Source organism: Labrus bergylta, chromosome 13 (assembly GCF_963930695.1).
Source record: "Labrus bergylta chromosome 13, fLabBer1.1, whole genome shotgun sequence".
NCBI classification, from domain to species: Eukaryota; Metazoa; Chordata; class Actinopteri; order Labriformes; family Labridae; genus Labrus; species Labrus bergylta.
In genome coordinates this window covers 11832685-11848923 of record NC_089207.1, presented here as the reverse complement: position 1 = coordinate 11848923, position 16239 = coordinate 11832685, and the positions used below count along the sequence as shown (strand labels likewise).

General features: G+C 45.2%; 1 protein-coding gene across 1 annotated transcript; it reads right to left on the bottom strand.

Annotated features, from left to right (window-relative positions):
* Positions 1 to 12888: 12888 nt before the first annotated feature.
* On the bottom strand, positions 12889 to 15897 carry LOC109982639 (interaptin-like). The gene has a single exon (XM_020631957.2). The coding sequence runs from the start codon at positions 15895 to 15897 to the stop codon at positions 12889 to 12891; it is 3009 nt and encodes a 1002-aa protein (XP_020487613.2).
* Between the last annotated feature and the right edge of the window lie 342 nt (positions 15898 to 16239).

Genomic DNA, 16239 nt, shown 5'->3' with positions numbered 1-16239 from the left:
TGATTATTTCAAGAATGTATTAAATTTTGTACCAATTTTTATTTTTTATTTGAAATTTGTGCCAAATCTTTTAATTAAGTCCAAATTTATGTGTGGGAATAACCGGAGCACCCGGAGAAAAAACCCACTCAGTCACAGTGGAAACATGGAAAGTCCTGACTGATAGAAACAAGAGGACTTCTATCAATCAGGACTTTCAGTTTCCACTGTGACTGCTTGGCCTGCTACTGCCAGTGTGTTGGGGGATTGTGTGTGTTGGGGGACGTGGATGGAGAGGGGGTTGAGGAGAGGCTGGGGTTGTCACATCTGGTCCAGCATCTGCTTATTCTGCTGCTTGAATTTGCGGCGGGATGCTGGAGTGAAGGACTTCTTGAGCTTCCTCCACAGAGAGATCTCTTCCTGCTCGCTCGGTTGTTGCCTCATTTCATTTTGAAGCACCTCCACTTTCTCCTCCAGCACCTGATTGGCTTCCTCCTCTGCTGTCAATTTTGAGGACAGCTCGAGACACCTGCTGGTCTGTTCTTGCAGCTGATTCTGTAAGCCCTGTAACTGCTTTCCTTTAAGCATGGCCTCTATCTGCATGGCCTTCATGTCCTGCTCCAGGGATGATTTCTCCTCTTTGAGAGCCTGTGAGAACAGCAAATCTTTGTTGGCTGACTCCACATGCTGAAGCCTGACCACCTCCAGTTCATTCTCAAGGCCATCAGCCCTCAACCTTTGGTGCTCCTCTTGTAATTTGAGGTCCTCCACCTTCTCCTGCAGTGTCTGGTTTGTTTCCTCCTGTGCTGTAAGGTTGGAGGACAGCCCAAGACACCTGCTGGTCTGTTCTTGCAGCTGGTTCTGTAAGCCTTGTAACTGCTTTCCTTTAAGCATGGCCTCTTTCTTCATGGCCTTCATGTCCTGCTTCAGGGATGATTTCTCCTCTTTGAGACCCTCAATTTTCAACAGACCCTTTTTTGCTGTATCCACAAGAAGAAACCTGGTGTCCTCTAGTTCTTTTTCAAGGCAAACAGCCCTCATCCTTTGGTCCTCCTCTTGCATTTGGAGGTCCTCTACAATGTTCTGCAGTGCCTGATTGGTCTCCTCTTGAGCTGTAAGTTTGGAGGACAGCTCAAGACAGCTGCTCTTCAAACTCTCCAGCTGCTCTGCTTTCAACATTTCATTATTGAAGACTTCTTTCTTCATGGCCTCCATCTCATGCTCCAGGGATTTATTCTCTTCAGTCAGGTGGTCAACCAGCATCACCTTACTCGCGACTATCTCCAGATGCTGATGTGTGACTTCTTCCATTTCCTTCTGGAGGTCCTGCACCTTCTTCTGTAGGTTCTGATTTTCCTCCTCCTTTGCAGTCAGTTTGAAGGACAGCTTATGACATCTACTCGTCATTTCCTCCAGCTGGTTCTTCAAGGACCGAGTCTGGTTAGCAGTTTTAATGTCTCTGCTAAAGGTTTCTTGCTGCATGTCGTTAAGCCTTTTCACCAAGGCTTCTTTTTCAGCTCTAAGGTCTTGGTCCAGCTTTGGGTCACTTGAGGCTGTGTCCTGGAGCTTTTGGTTAAGTGCTGCAATAACACCTATGAGCTCCTCCTTGGTTTTGGTGGAGTAATTTGACATGTCCTGTTGTATTGAAAATGAGGAATTCATGTGCTTAAGTTCATCTTTGAGAATCCTGATCTCCTTTTTGCTCTCCAGTCTCCCATCATGCTCTATCTTCAATCTTTCCTCCGACTCCTGGACGATGTCCTTGCTGAGCATATCTCTGTCGGACCCTGGTTTGTTCAGCTCCTTCTCCTGTTTGATAAGAAAGTTCAGTCCCTGTACTTCATTCTTGAGGTCTGCAACCACCTGCCGTTGGGGTGGGTGTCCTTGATGCGATGGGCGATGGGGTCCATCCTGTTTGGGCCACTGGTGCTGCCAAGAAGCTCCCTCCCTCCTTTCGTGGAAAGTTTGAGCTTTTGGCTGAGCAGGATGCTGCCTGTTGTGGCTCTGTTGGTGGCCCCTGCTGTTGGCTCCTGGCATTGAGTTTCTAAACTCATGAGCCCCCATCTCCATCGTGTCTGCCCTTCTCTGGGATCTGTAGTACTCCATTACTGTTCTTAGATGAAACAGTGACTTAGCTGGTAAACTGTTTGTGTTCTTACTGAAGTGTCTTCTAACAATGTTGAATCTCAGATTGGATCTGTGAACTGTGGTTGTCTCAGACTTGACCAGTTAAGTACTGAGTAGGTGAGTCCTTGTGTTTACTTATAGTAGAATGAAGATTCTAAATGGCTTTGATGATCCAGAGTTCGGAATGCCTTTGATTTAACTTTTTTTTTTAACACGACATCACGGCATCAGTCAAATTATTTTCTTCTATTCGAACGTAAACAAAATGGCTGCCCCAGCATATTCATTCAATATGACCCTTTACTGATTTACAATAGGCTGAGATATAATTATACAATGTTTTGTTCTACTTCTATTTTATCAAGTTGAATAAGTTAATCGTAGTTTACTGGTTTATTCTACAGGTCCACACAAGAAACACAAACGTTTAAGAACAATAAAAAAGTCACAAACACTATACTCCATAAAAATTACATATAACAGCCTGTCCTGACAACATGCGACGCTAGCTAGCGTCAGCATCATAACCGGCCTTAATATATTGCTTGTTTGAAGTTGATGATTGGAGTGTCCTAACTGCCGCAGCACTTCGAGGCACGCCGTTTTTATCCCGACGCCCCTTTTCTATTTTCCTCTCTGTCACTGGCGTGGACAGACGAAGAACGAGGAAGGAGGGGGCTTTATACAGCACTGTCACTCACCTTTCTCAACACTCAACAGATCTTGTTAGTTTGTTTTACAAATCACCACACATCAGTTTGTCCAATGTCAATACAAAAGCACTAGATAGGCTACTGTTTGAAAGGGGGAACTGAAATTCACAGAGCAAAGAATGATTTATTTAATGTATTCAGTGTGGACAGCAGTGGGCGATCATGCGCAATGTGACTTGAGCTTGTGTGCTGTTAGGGACACGGACTGAATGTTAGGCCGAGACAGCATGACCAGAATGGCTGTGGCAGCTGCCGATGAGCCTCCGGTCCCCCCTGCAGGAACAGATGGCTGACGTCACTCAGGCTTCGTCCATTAATATTTACATGATGGTGTAACGTATCTCATTACTTAAACACTTAAAGGTTAATCATATGATATACAACATACAATACAACTATCAACACTTTCTCGTCAAGTCAACCTTTTAATCTAGCAGTGGAGATATAAACGGTAAAGGGACTTGAGCTTGTATATTTATTTTCAAGTCTTCTGACCACTCAAAGTGCTTTTACACCGCATGTCACACCTACACATTCACACACTGATGGGAGAGGCTGCTGTGTAAAGAGACCATCAAAAGTATGTAATCCCACTCATACGCATTCATACGCCGCTGACGAAGCAGCGGGAGCAATTTGGGGTTAAGTGTCTTGCACGATAACACATTGGACATGTTGCTGCAGGAACTGGGGAACGAACCCTCCGACTTCCTATTGAGAGACGGCCAACTTAGAAATGTACAAAGAAATGACCTCATATATTACAAATGGTTTCCCCTTTTCTTCCCCCCACCCCCCTAGAGCACATAGGCCTACATACACCAGGATCAATCAAACTTGAAAACCTGCCCCAAGGGGCTATTTTTGTAATACACAAAATATATTTGTATTAGTTGTTTGTGTGTTGAACACTTCAAATACCTTATGGTCCATTGTGTACTTTGCTTTGTTCAAAACAACAATACATTTGGATACTTAGACTTTCAGCTGTTACACTATTGGATTCTTTCACACCATTATACTCTAAGTACAAACAACAGTCATAGAAATCCAAATATAGAAAGAATGATTATTGCAAGAATGTATTAAATTTTGTACCAATTTTTATTTTTTATTTGAAATTTGTGCCAAATCTTTTAATTAAGTCCAAATTTATGTGTGGGAATAACCGGAGCACCCGGAGAAAAAACCCACTCAGTCACAGTGGAAACATGGAAAGTCCTGACTGATAGAAACAAGAGGACTTCTATCAATCAGGACTTTCAGTTTCCACTGTGACTGCTTGGCCTGCTACTGCCAGTGTGTTGGGGGATTGTGTGTGTTGGGGGACGTGGATGGAGAGGGGGTTGAGGAGAGGCTGGGGTTGTCACATCTGGTCCAGCATCTGCTTATTCTGCTGCTTGAATTTGCGGCGGGATGCTGGAGTGAAGGACTTCTTGAGCTTCCTCCACAGAGAGATCTCTTCCTGCTCGCTCGGTTGTTGCCTCATTTCATTTTGAAGCACCTCCACTTTCTCCTCCAGCACCTGATTGGCTTCCTCCTCTGCTGTCAATTTTGAGGACAGCTCGAGACACCTGCTGGTCTGTTCTTGCAGCTGATTCTGTAAGCCCTGTAACTGCTTTCCTTTAAGCATGGCCTCTATCTGCATGGCCTTCATGTCCTGCTCCAGGGATGATTTCTCCTCTTTGAGAGCCTGTGAGAACAGCAAATCTTTGTTGGCTGACTCCACATGCTGAAGCCTGACCACCTCCAGTTCATTCTCAAGGCCATCAGCCCTCAACCTTTGGTGCTCCTCTTGTAATTTGAGGTCCTCCACCTTCTCCTGCAGTGTCTGGTTTGTTTCCTCCTGTGCTGTAAGGTTGGAGGACAGCCCAAGACACCTGCTGGTCTGTTCTTGCAGCTGGTTCTGTAAGCCTTGTAACTGCTTTCCTTTAAGCATGGCCTCTTTCTTCATGGCCTTCATGTCCTGCTTCAGGGATGATTTCTCCTCTTTGAGACCCTCAATTTTCAACAGACCCTTTTTTGCTGTATCCACAAGAAGAAACCTGGTGTCCTCTAGTTCTTTTTCAAGGCAAACAGCCCTCATCCTTTGGTCCTCCTCTTGCATTTGGAGGTCCTCTACAATGTTCTGCAGTGCCTGATTGGTCTCCTCTTGAGCTGTAAGTTTGGAGGACAGCTCAAGACAGCTGCTCTTCAAACTCTCCAGCTGCTCTGCTTTCAACATTTCATTATTGAAGACCTCTTTCTTCATGGCCTCCATCTCATGCTCCAGGGATTTATTCTCTTCAGTCAGGTGGTCAACCAGCATCACCTTACTCGCGACTATCTCCAGATGCTGATGTGTGACTTCTTCCATTTCCTTCTGGAGGTCCTGCACCTTCTTCTGTAGGTTCTGATTTTCCTCCTCCTTTGCAGTCAGTTTGAAGGACAGCTTATGACATCTACTCGTCATTTCCTCCAGCTGGTTCTTCAAGGACCGAGTCTGGTTAGCAGTTTTAATGTCTCTGCTAAAGGTTTCTTGCTGCATGTCGTTAAGCTTTTTCACCAAGGCTTCTTTTTCAGCTCTAAGGTCTTGGTCCAGCTTTGGGTCACTTGAGGCTGTGTCCTGGAGCTTTTGGTTAAGTGCTGCAATAACACCTATGAGCTCCTCCTTGGTTTTGGTGGAGTAATTTGACATGTCCTGTTGTATTGAAAATGAGGAATTCATGTGCTTAAGTTCATCTTTGAGAATCCTGATCTCCTTTTTGCTCTCCAGTCTCCCATCATGCTCTATCTTCAATCTTTCCTCCGACTCCTGGACGATGTCCTTGCTGAGCATATCTCTGTCGGACCCTGGTTTGTTCAGCTCCTTCTCCTGTTTGATAAGAAAGTTCAGTCCCTGTACTTCATTCTTGAGGTCTGCAACCACCTGCCGTTGGGGTGGGTGTCCTTGATGCGATGGGCGATGGGGTCCATCCTGTTTGGGCCACTGGTGCTGCCAAGAAGCTCCCTCCCTCCTTTGGTGGAAAGTTTGAGCTTTTGGCTGAGCAGGATGCTGCCTGTTGTGGCTCTGTTGGTGGCCCCTGCTGTTGGCTCCTGGCATTGAGTTTCTAAACTCATGAGCCCCCATCTCCATCGTGTCTGCCCTTCTCTGGGATCTGTAGTACTCCATTACTGTTCTTAGATGAAACAGTGACTTAGCTGGTAAACTGTTTGTGTTCTTACTGAAGTGTCTTCTAACAATGTTGAATCTCAGATTGGATCTGTGAACTGTGGTTGTCTCAGACTTGACCAGTTAAGTACTGAGTAGGTGAGTCCTTGTGTTTACTTATAGTAGAATGAAGATTCTAAATGGCTTTGATGATCCAGAGTTCGGAATGCCTTTGATTTAATTTTTTCCCCAACATTCTGTTAACACGACATCACGGCATCAGTCAAATTATTTTCTTCTATTCGAACGTAAACAAAATGGCTGCCCCAGCATATTCATTCAATATGACCCTTTACTGATTTACTATAGGCTGAGATATAATTATACAATGTTTTGTCCTACTTCTATTTTATCAAGTTGAATAAGTTAATCGTAGTTTACTGGTTTATTCTACAGGTCCACACAAGAAACACAAACGTTTAAGAACAATAAAAATGTCACAAACACTATACTCCATATAACTCCTACTTATAACAGCCTGTCCTGACAACATGCGACGCTAGCTAGCGTCGGCATCATAACTGGCCTTAATATATTGCTTGTTTGAAGTTGATGATTGGAGTGTCCTAACTGCCGCAGCACTTCGAGGCACGCCGTTTTTATCCCGACGCCCCTTTTCTATTTTCCTCTCTGTCACTGGCGTGGACAGACGAAGAACGAGGAAGGAGGGGGCTTTATACAGCACTGTCACTCACCTTTCTCAACACTCAACAGATCTTGTTAGTTTGTTTAACAAATCACCACACATCAGTTTGTCCAACGTCAATACAAAAGCACTAGATAGGCTACTGTTTGAAAGGGGGAACTGAAATTCACAGAGCAAAGAATGATTTATTTAATGTATTCAGTGTGGACAGCAGTGGGCGATCATGCGCAATGCGACTTGAGCTTGTGTGCTGTTAGGGACACGGACTGAATGTTAGGCCGAGACAGCATGACCATTATGGCTGTGGCAGCTGCCGATGAGCCTCCGGTCCCCCCTGCAGGAACAGATGGCTGACGTCACTCAGGCTTCGTCCATTAATATTTACATGATGATGTAACGTATCTCATTACTTAAAGGTTTTTCATATGATATACAACATACAATACAACTATCAACACTTTCTCGTCAAGTCAACCTTTTAATCTAGCAGTGGAGATATAAACGGTAAAGGGACTTGAGCTTGTATATTTATTTTCAAGTCTTCTGACCACTCAAAGTGCTTTTACACCGCATGTCACACCTACACATTCACACACTGATGGGAGAGGCTGCTGTGTAAAGAGACCATCAAAAGTATGTAATCCCACTCATACGCATTCATACGCCGCTGATGAAGCAGCGGGAGCAATTTGGGGTTAAGTGTCTTGCACGATAACACATTGGACATGTTGCTGCAGGAACTGGGGAACGAACCCTCCGACTTCCTATTGAGAGACGGCCAACTTAGAAATGTACAAAGAAATTACCTCATATATTACAAATGGTTTCCCCTTTTCTTCCCCCCACCCCCCTAGAGCACATAGGCCTACATACATCAGGATCAATCAAACTTGAAAACCTGCCCCAAGGGGCTATTTTTGTAATACACAAAATATATTTGTATTAGTTGTTTGTGTGTTGAACACTTCAAATACCTTATGGTCCATTGTGTACTTTACTTTGTTCAAAACAACAATACATTTGGATACTTAGACTTTCAGCTGTTACACTATTGGATTCTTTCACACCATTATACTCTAAGTACAAACAACAGTCATAGAAATCCAAATATAGAAAGAATGATTATTTCAAGAATGTATTAAATTTTGTACCAATTTTTATTTTTTATTTTTTATTTGTGCCAAATCTTTTAATTAAGTCCAAATTTATGTGTGGGAATAACCGGAGCACCCGGAGAAAAAACCCACTCAGTCACAGTGGAAACATGGAAAGCCCTGACTGATAGAAACAAGAGGACTTCTATCAATCAGGACTTTCAGTTTCCACTGTGACTGCTTGGCCTGCTACTGCCAGTGTGTTGGGGGATTGTGTGTGTTGGGGGACGTGGATGGAGAGGGGGTTGAGGAGAGGCTGGGGTTGTCACATCTGGTCCAGCATCTGCTTATTCTGCTGCTTGAATTTGCGGCGGGATGCTGGAGTGAAGGACTTCTTGAGCTTCCTCCACAGAGAGATCTCTTCCTGCTCGCTCGGTTGTTGCCTCATTTCATTTTGAAGCACCTCCACTTTCTCCTCCAGCACCTGATTGGCTTCCTCCTCTGCTGTCAATTTTGAGGACAGCTCAAGACACCTGCTGGTCTGTTCTTGCAGCTGATTCTGTAAGCCCTGTAACTGCTTTCCTTTAAGCATGGCCTCTATCTGCATGGCCTTCATGTCCTGCTCCAGGGATGATTTCTCCTCTTTGAGAGCCTGTGAGAACAGCAAATCTTTGTTGGCTGACTCCACATGCTGAAGCCTGACCACCTCCAGTTCATTCTCAAGGCCATCAGCCCTCAACCTTTGGTGCTCCTCTTGGAATTTGAGGTCCTCCACCTTCTCCTGCAGCGTCTGGGTTATTTCCCTCTGTGCAGTAATGATGGAGGAAAGCTCAAGACACCTGCTGGTCTGTTCTTGCAGCTGGTTCTGTAAGCCCTGTAACTGCTTTCCTTTAAGCATTGCGTCTTTCTGCATGGCCTTCATGTCCTGCTCCAGGGATGATTTCTCCTCTGTAAGAGCCTGTGAGAACAACAGATCTTTTTTGGCTGACTCCACATGCTGAAGCCTGACCACCTCCAGTTCATTCTCAAGGCCATCAGCCCTCAACCTTTGGTGCTCCTCTTGTAATTTGAGGTCCTCCACCTTCTCCTGCAGCGTCTGGGTTATTTCCCTCTGTGCAGTAATGATGGAGGAAAGCTCAAGACACCTGCTGGTCTGTTCTTGCAGCTGGTTCTGTAAGCCCTGTAACTGCTTTCCTTTAAGCATGGCCTCTATCTGCATGGCCTTCATGTCCTGCTCCAGGGATGATTTCTCCTCTGTGAGAGCCTGTGAGAACAACAGATCTTTGTTGGCTGACTCCACATGCTGAAGCCTGACCACCTCCAGTTCATTCTCAAGGCCATCAGCCCTCAAACTTTGGTGCTCCTCTTGTAATTTGAGGTCCTCCACCTTCTCCTGCAGTGTCTGGTTTGTTTCCTCCTGTGCTGTAAGGTTGGAGGACAGCCCAAGACACCTGCTGGTCTGTTCTTGCAGCTGATTCTGTAAGCCCTGTAACTGCTTTCCTTTAAGCATGGCCTCCTTCTGCATGGCCTTCATGTCCTGCTTCAGGGATGATTTCTCCTCTTTGAGACCCTCAATTTTCAACAGACCCTTTTTTGCTGTATCCACAAGAAGAAACCTGGTGTCCTCCAGTTCTTTTTCAAGGCAAACAGCCCTCATCCTTTGGTGCTCCTCTTGTAATTTGAGGTCCTCCACCTTCTCCTGCAGTGTCTGGTTTGTTTCCTCCTGTGCTGTAAGGTTGGAGGACAGCCCAAGACACCTGCTGGTCTGTTCTTGCAGCTGATTCTGTAAGCCCTGTAACTGCTTTCCTTTAAGCATGGCCTCTTTCTGCATGGCCTTCATGTCCTGCTTCAGGGATGATTTCTCCTCTTTGAGACCCTCAATTTTCAACAGACCCTTTTTTGCTGTATCCACAAGAAGAAACCTGGTGTCCTCCAGTTCTTTTTCAAGGCAAACAGCCCTCATCCTTTGGTCCTCCTCTTGCATTTGGAGGTCCTCTACAATGTTCTGCAGTGCCTGATTGGTCTCCTCTTGAGCTGTAAGTTTGGAGGACAGCTCAAGACAGCTGCTCTTCAAACCCTCCAGCTGCTCTGCTTTCAACATTTCATTATTGAAGACCTCTTTCTTCATGGCCTCCATCTCATGCTCCAGGGATTTATTCTCTTCAGTCAGGTGGTCAACCAGCATCACCTTACTCGCGACTATCTCCAGATGCTGATGTGTGACTTCTTCCATTTCCTTCTGGAGGTCCTGCACCTTCTTCTGTAGGTTCTGATTTTCCTCCTCCTTTGCAGTCAGTTTGAAGGACAGCTTATGACATCTACTCGTCATTTCCTCCAGCTGGTTCTTCAAGGCCCGAGTCTGGTTAGCAGTTTTAATGTCTCTGCTAAAGGTTTCTTGCTGCATGTCGTTAAGCTTTTTCACCAAGGCTTCTTTTTCAGCTCTAAGGTCTTGGTCCAGCTTTGGGTCACTTGAGGCTGTGTCCTGGAGCTTTTGGTTAAGTGCTGCAATAACACCTATGAGCTCCTCCTTGGTTTTGGTGGAGTAATTTGACATGTCCTGTTGTATTGAAAATGAGGAATTCATGTGCTTAAGTTCATCTTTGAGAATCCTGATCTCCTTTTTGCTCTCCAGTCTCCCATCATGCTCTATCTTCAATCTTTCCTCCGACTCCTGGACGATGTCCTTGCTGAGCATATCTCTGTCGGACCCTGGTTTGTTCAGCTCCTTCTCCTGTTTGATAAGAAAGCTCAGTCCCTGTACTTCATTCTTGAGGTCTGCAACCACCTGCCGTTGGGGTGGGCGTCCTTGATGCGATGGGCAATGGGGTCCATCCTGTTTGGGCCACTGGTGCTGCAAAGAAGCTCCCTCCCTCCTTTGGTGGAAAGTTTGAGCTTTTGGCTGAGCAGGATGCTGCCTGTTGTGGCTCTGTTGGTGGCCCCTGCTGTTGGCTCCTGGCATTGAGTTTCTAAACTCATGAGCCCCCATCTCCATCGTGTCTGCCCTTCTCTGGGATCTGTAGTACTCCATTACTGTTCTTAGATGAAACAGTGACTTAGCTGGTAAACTGTTTGTGTTCTTACTGAAGTGTCTTCTAACAATGTTGAATCTCAGATTGGATCTGTGAACTGTGGTTGTCTCAGACTTGACCAGTTAAGTACTGAGTAGGTCAGTCCTTGTGTTTACTTATAGTAGAATGAAGATTCTAAATGGCTTTGATGATTCAGAGTTTCGGAATGCCTTTGATTTAATGTTTTCCCCAACATTCTATTAACACGACATCACAGCATCATTCAAATTATTTTCTTCTATTTGAACGTAAACAAAATGGCTGCCCCAGCATATTCATTCAATATGACCCTTCACTGATTTACAATAGGCTGAGATAAAATTATACAATGTTTTGTTCTACTTCTATTTTATCAAGTTGAATAAGTTAATCATAGTTTATTGGTTTATTCTACAGGTCCACACACAAATCACAAACGTTTAAGAACAATAAAAAAGTCACAAACACTATACTCCATAAAAATTACATATAACAGCCTGTCCTGACAACATGCGACGCTAGCTAGCGTCGGCATCATAACCGGCCTTAATATATTGCTTGTTTGAAGTTGATGATTGGAGTGTCCTAACTGCCGCAGCACTTCGAGGCACGCCGTTTTTATCCCGACGCCCCTTTTCTATTTTCCTCTCTGTCACTGGCGTGGACAGACGAAGAACGAGGAAGGAGGGGGCTTTATACAGCACTGTCACTCACCTTTCTCAACACTCAACAGATCTTGTTAGTTTGTTTTACAAATCACCACACATCAGTTTGTCCAATGTCAATACAAAAGCACTAGATAGGCTACTGTTTGAAAGGGGGAACTGAAATTCACAGAGCAAAGAATGATTTATTTAATGTATTCAGTGTGGACAGCAGTGGGCGATCATGCGCAATGTGACTTGAGCTTGTGTGCTGTTAGGGACACGGACTGAATGTTAGGCCGAGACAGCATGACCAGAATGGCTGTGGCAGCTGCCGATGAGCCTCCGGTCCCCCCTGCAGGAACAGATGGCTGACGTCACTCAGGCTTCGTCCATTAATATTTACATGATGGTGTAACGTATCTCATTACTTAAACACTTAAAGGTTAATCATATGATATACAACATACAATACAACTATCAACACTTTCTCGTCAAGTCAACCTTTTAATCTAGCAGTGGAGATATAAACGGTAAAGGGACTTGAGCTTGTATATTTATTTTCAAGTCTTCTGACCACTCAAAGTGCTTTTACACCGCATGTCACACCTACACATTCACACACTGATGGGAGAGGCTGCTGTGTAAAGAGACCATCAAAAGTATGTAATCCCACTCATACGCATTCATACGCCGCTGACGAAGCAGCGGGAGCAATTTGGGGTTAAGTGTCTTGCACGATAACACATTGGACATGTTGCTGCAGGAACTGGGGAACGAACCCTCCGACTTCCTATTGAGAGACGGCCAACTTAGAAATGTACAAAGAAATTACCTCATATATTACAAATGGTTTCCCCTTTTCTTCCCCCCACCCCCCTAGAGCACATAGGCCTACATACACCAGGATAAATCAAACTTGAAAACCTGCCCCAAGGGGCTATTTTTGTAATACACAAAATATATTTGTATTAGTTGTTTGTGTGTTGAACACTTCAAATACCTTATGGTCCATTGTGTACTTTGCTTTGTTCAAAACAACAATACATTTGGATACTTAGACTTTCAGCTGTTACACTATTGGATTCTTTCACACCATTATACTCTAAGTACAAACAACAGTCATAGAAATCCAAATATAGAAAGAATGATTATTGCAAGAATGTATTAAATTTTGTACCAATTTTTATTTTTTATTTGAAATTTGTGCCAAATCTTTTAATTAAGTCCAAATTTATGTGTGGGAATAACCGGAGCACCCGGAGAAAAAACCCACTCAGTCACAGTGGAAACATGGAAAGTCCTGACTGATAGAAACAAGAGGACTTCTATCAATCAGGACTTTCAGTTTCCACTGTGACTGCTTGGCCTGCTACTGCCAGTGTGTTGGGGGATTGTGTGTGTTGGGGGACGTGGATGGAGACGGGGTTGAGGAGAGGCTGGGGTTGTCACATCTGGTCCAGCATCTGCTTATTCTGCTGCTTGAATTTGCGGCGGGATGCTGGAGTGAAGGACTTCTTGAGCTTCCTCCACAGAGAGATCTCTTCCTGCTCGCTCGGTTGTTGCCTCATTTCATTTTGAAGCACCTCCACTTTCTCCTCCAGCACCTGATTGGCTTCCTCCTCTGCTGTCAATTTTGAGGACAGCTCGAGACACCTGCTGGTCTGTTCTTGCAGCTGATTCTGTAAGCCCTGTAACTGCTTTCCTTTAAGCATGGCCTCTATCTGCATGGCCTTCATGTCCTGCTCCAGGGATGATTTCTCCTCTTTGAGAGCCTGTGAGAACAGCAAATCTTTGTTGGCTGACTCCACATGCTGAAGCCTGACCACCTCCAGTTCATTCTCAAGGCCATCAGCCCTCAACCTTTGGTGCTCCTCTTGTAATTTGAGGTCCTCCACCTTCTCCTGCAGTGTCTGGGTTGTTTCCTTCTGTGCTGTAATGATGGAGGAAAGCTCAAGACACCTGCTGGTCTGTTCTTGCAGCTGGTTCTGTAAGCCCTGTAACTGCTTTCCTTTAAGCATGGCCTCTTTCTGCATGGCCTTCATGTCCTGCTCCAGGGATGATTTCTCCTCTGTGAGAGCCTGTGAGAACAACAGATCTTTGTTGGCTGACTCCACATGCTGAAGCCTGACCACCTCCAGTTCATTCTCAAGGTCATCAGCCCTCAACCTTTGGTGCTCCTCTTGTAATTTGAGGTCCTCCACCTTCTCCTGCAGCGTCTGGGTTATTTCCCTCTGTGCAGTAATGATGGAGGAAAGCTCAAGACACCTGCTGGTCTGTTCTTGCAGCTGGTTCTGTAAGCCCTGTAACTGCTTTCCTTTAAGCATTGCGTCTTTCTGCATGGCCTTCATGTCCTGCTCCAGGGATGATTTCTCCTCTGTAAGAGCCTGTGAGAACAACAGATCTTTGTTGGCTGACTCCACATGCTGAAGCCTGACCACCTCCAGTTCATTCTCAAGGCCATCAGCCCTCAACCTTTGGTGCTCCTCTTGTAATTTGAGGTCCTCCACCTTCTCCTGCAGTGTCTGGGTTATTTCCCTCTGTGCAGTAATGATGGAGGAAAGCTCAAGACACCTGCTGGTCTGTTCTTGCAGCTGGTTCTGTAAGCCCTGTAACTGCTTTCCTTTAAGCATGGCCTCTATCTGCATGGCCTTCATGTCCTGCTCCAGGGATGATTTCTCCTCTGTGAGAGCCTGTGAGAACAACAGATCTTTGTTGGCTGACTCCACATGCTGAAGCCTGACCACCTCCAGTTCATTCTCAAGGCCATCAGCCCTCAAACTTTGGTGCTCCTCTTGTAATTTGAGGTCCTCCACCTTCTCCTGCAGTGTCTGGTTTGTTTCCTCCTGTGCTGTAAGGTTGGAGGACAGCCCAAGACACCTGCTGGTCTGTTCTTGCAGCTGATTCTGTAAGCCCTGTAACTGCTTTCCTTTAAGCATGGCCTCCTTCTGCATGGCCTTCATGTCCTGCTTCAGGGATGATTTCTCCTCTTTGAGACCCTCAATTTTCAACAGACCCTTTTTTGCTGTATCCACAAGAAGAAACCTGGTGTCCTCCAGTTCTTTTTCAAGGCAAACAGCCCTCATCCTTTGGTGCTCCTCTTGTAATTTGAGGTCCTCCACCTTCTCCTGCAGTGTCTGGTTTGTTTCCTCCTGTGCTGTAAGGTTGGAGGACAGCCCAAGACACCTGCTGGTCTGTTCTTGCAGCTGATTCTGTAAGCCCTGTAACTGCTTTCCTTTAAGCATGGCCTCTTTCTGCATGGCCTTCATGTCCTGCTTCAGGGATGATTTCTCCTCTTTGAGACCCTCAATTTTCAACAGACCCTTTTTTGCTGTATCCACAAGAAGAAACCTGGTGTCCTCCAGTTCTTTTTCAAGGCAAACAGCCCTCATCCTTTGGTCCTCCTCTTGCATTTGGAGGTCCTCTACAATGTTCTGCAGTGCCTGATTGGTCTCCTCTTGAGCTGTAAGTTTGGAGGACAGCTCAAGACAGCTGCTCTTCAAACTCTCCAGCTGCTCTGCTTTCAACATTTCATTATTGAAGACCTCTTTCTTCATGGCCTCCATCTCATGCTCCAGGGATTTATTCTCTTCAGTCAGGTGGTCAACCAGCATCACCTTACTCGCGACTATCTCCAGATGCTGATGTGTGACTTCTTCCATTTCCTTCTGGAGGTCCTGCACCTTCTTCTGTAGGTTCTGATTTTCCTCCTCCTTTGCAGTCAGTTTGAAGGACAGCTTATGACATCTACTCGTCATTTCCTCCAGCTGGTTCTTCAAGGCCCGAGTCTGGTTAGCAGTTTTAATGTCTCTGCTAAAGGTTTCTTGCTGCATGTCGTTAAGCTTTTTCACCAAGGCTTCTTTTTCAGCTCTAAGGTCTTGGTCCAGCTTTGGGTCACTTGAGGCTGTGTCCTGGAGCTTTTGGTTAAGTGCTGCAATAACACCTATGAGCTCCTCCTTGGTTTTGGTGGAGTAATTTGACATGTCCTGTTGTATTGAAAATGAGGAATTCATGTGCTTAAGTTCATCTTTGAGAATCCTGATCTCCTTTTTGCTCTCCAGTCTCCCATCATGCTCTATCTTCAATCTTTCCTCCGACTCCTGGACGATGTCCTTGCTGAGCATATCTCTGTCGGACCCTGGTTTGTTCAGCTCCTTCTCCTGTTTGATAAGAAAGCTCAGTCCCTGTACTTCATTCTTGAGGTCTGCAACCACCTGCCGTTGGGGTGGGCGTCCTTGATGCGATGGGCGATGGGGTCCATCCTGTTTGGGCCACTGGTGCTGCAAAGAAGCTCCCTCCCTCCTTTGGTGGAAAGTTTGAGCTTTTGGCTGAGCAGGATGCTGCCTGTTGTGGCTCTGTTGGTGGCCCCTGCTGTTGGCTCCTGGCATTGAGTTTCTAAACTCATGAGCCCCCATCTCCATCGTGTCTGCCCTTCTCTGGGATCTGTAGTACTCCATTACTGTTCTTAGATGAAACAGTGACTTAGCTGGTAAACTGTTTGTGTTCTTACTGAAGTGTCTTCTAACAATGTTGAATCTCAGATTGGATCTGTGAACTGTGGTTGTCTCAGACTTGACCAGTTAAGTACTGAGTAGGTCAGTCCTTGTGTTTACTTATAGTAGAATGAAGATTCTAAATGGCTTTGATGATTCAGAGTTTCGGAATGCCTTTGATTTAATGTTTTCCCCAACATTCTATTAACACGACATCACAGCATCATTCAAATTATTTTCTTCTATTTGAACGTAAACAAAATGGCTGCCCCAGCATATTCATTCAATATGACCCTTTACTGATTT

Excerpts from the sequence above, each read along its gene's own strand:
- LOC109982639 (XM_020631957.2), bottom strand. The coding sequence starts at position 15,897 with ATGGAGTACTACAGATCCCAGAGAAGGGCAGACACGATGGAGATGGGG.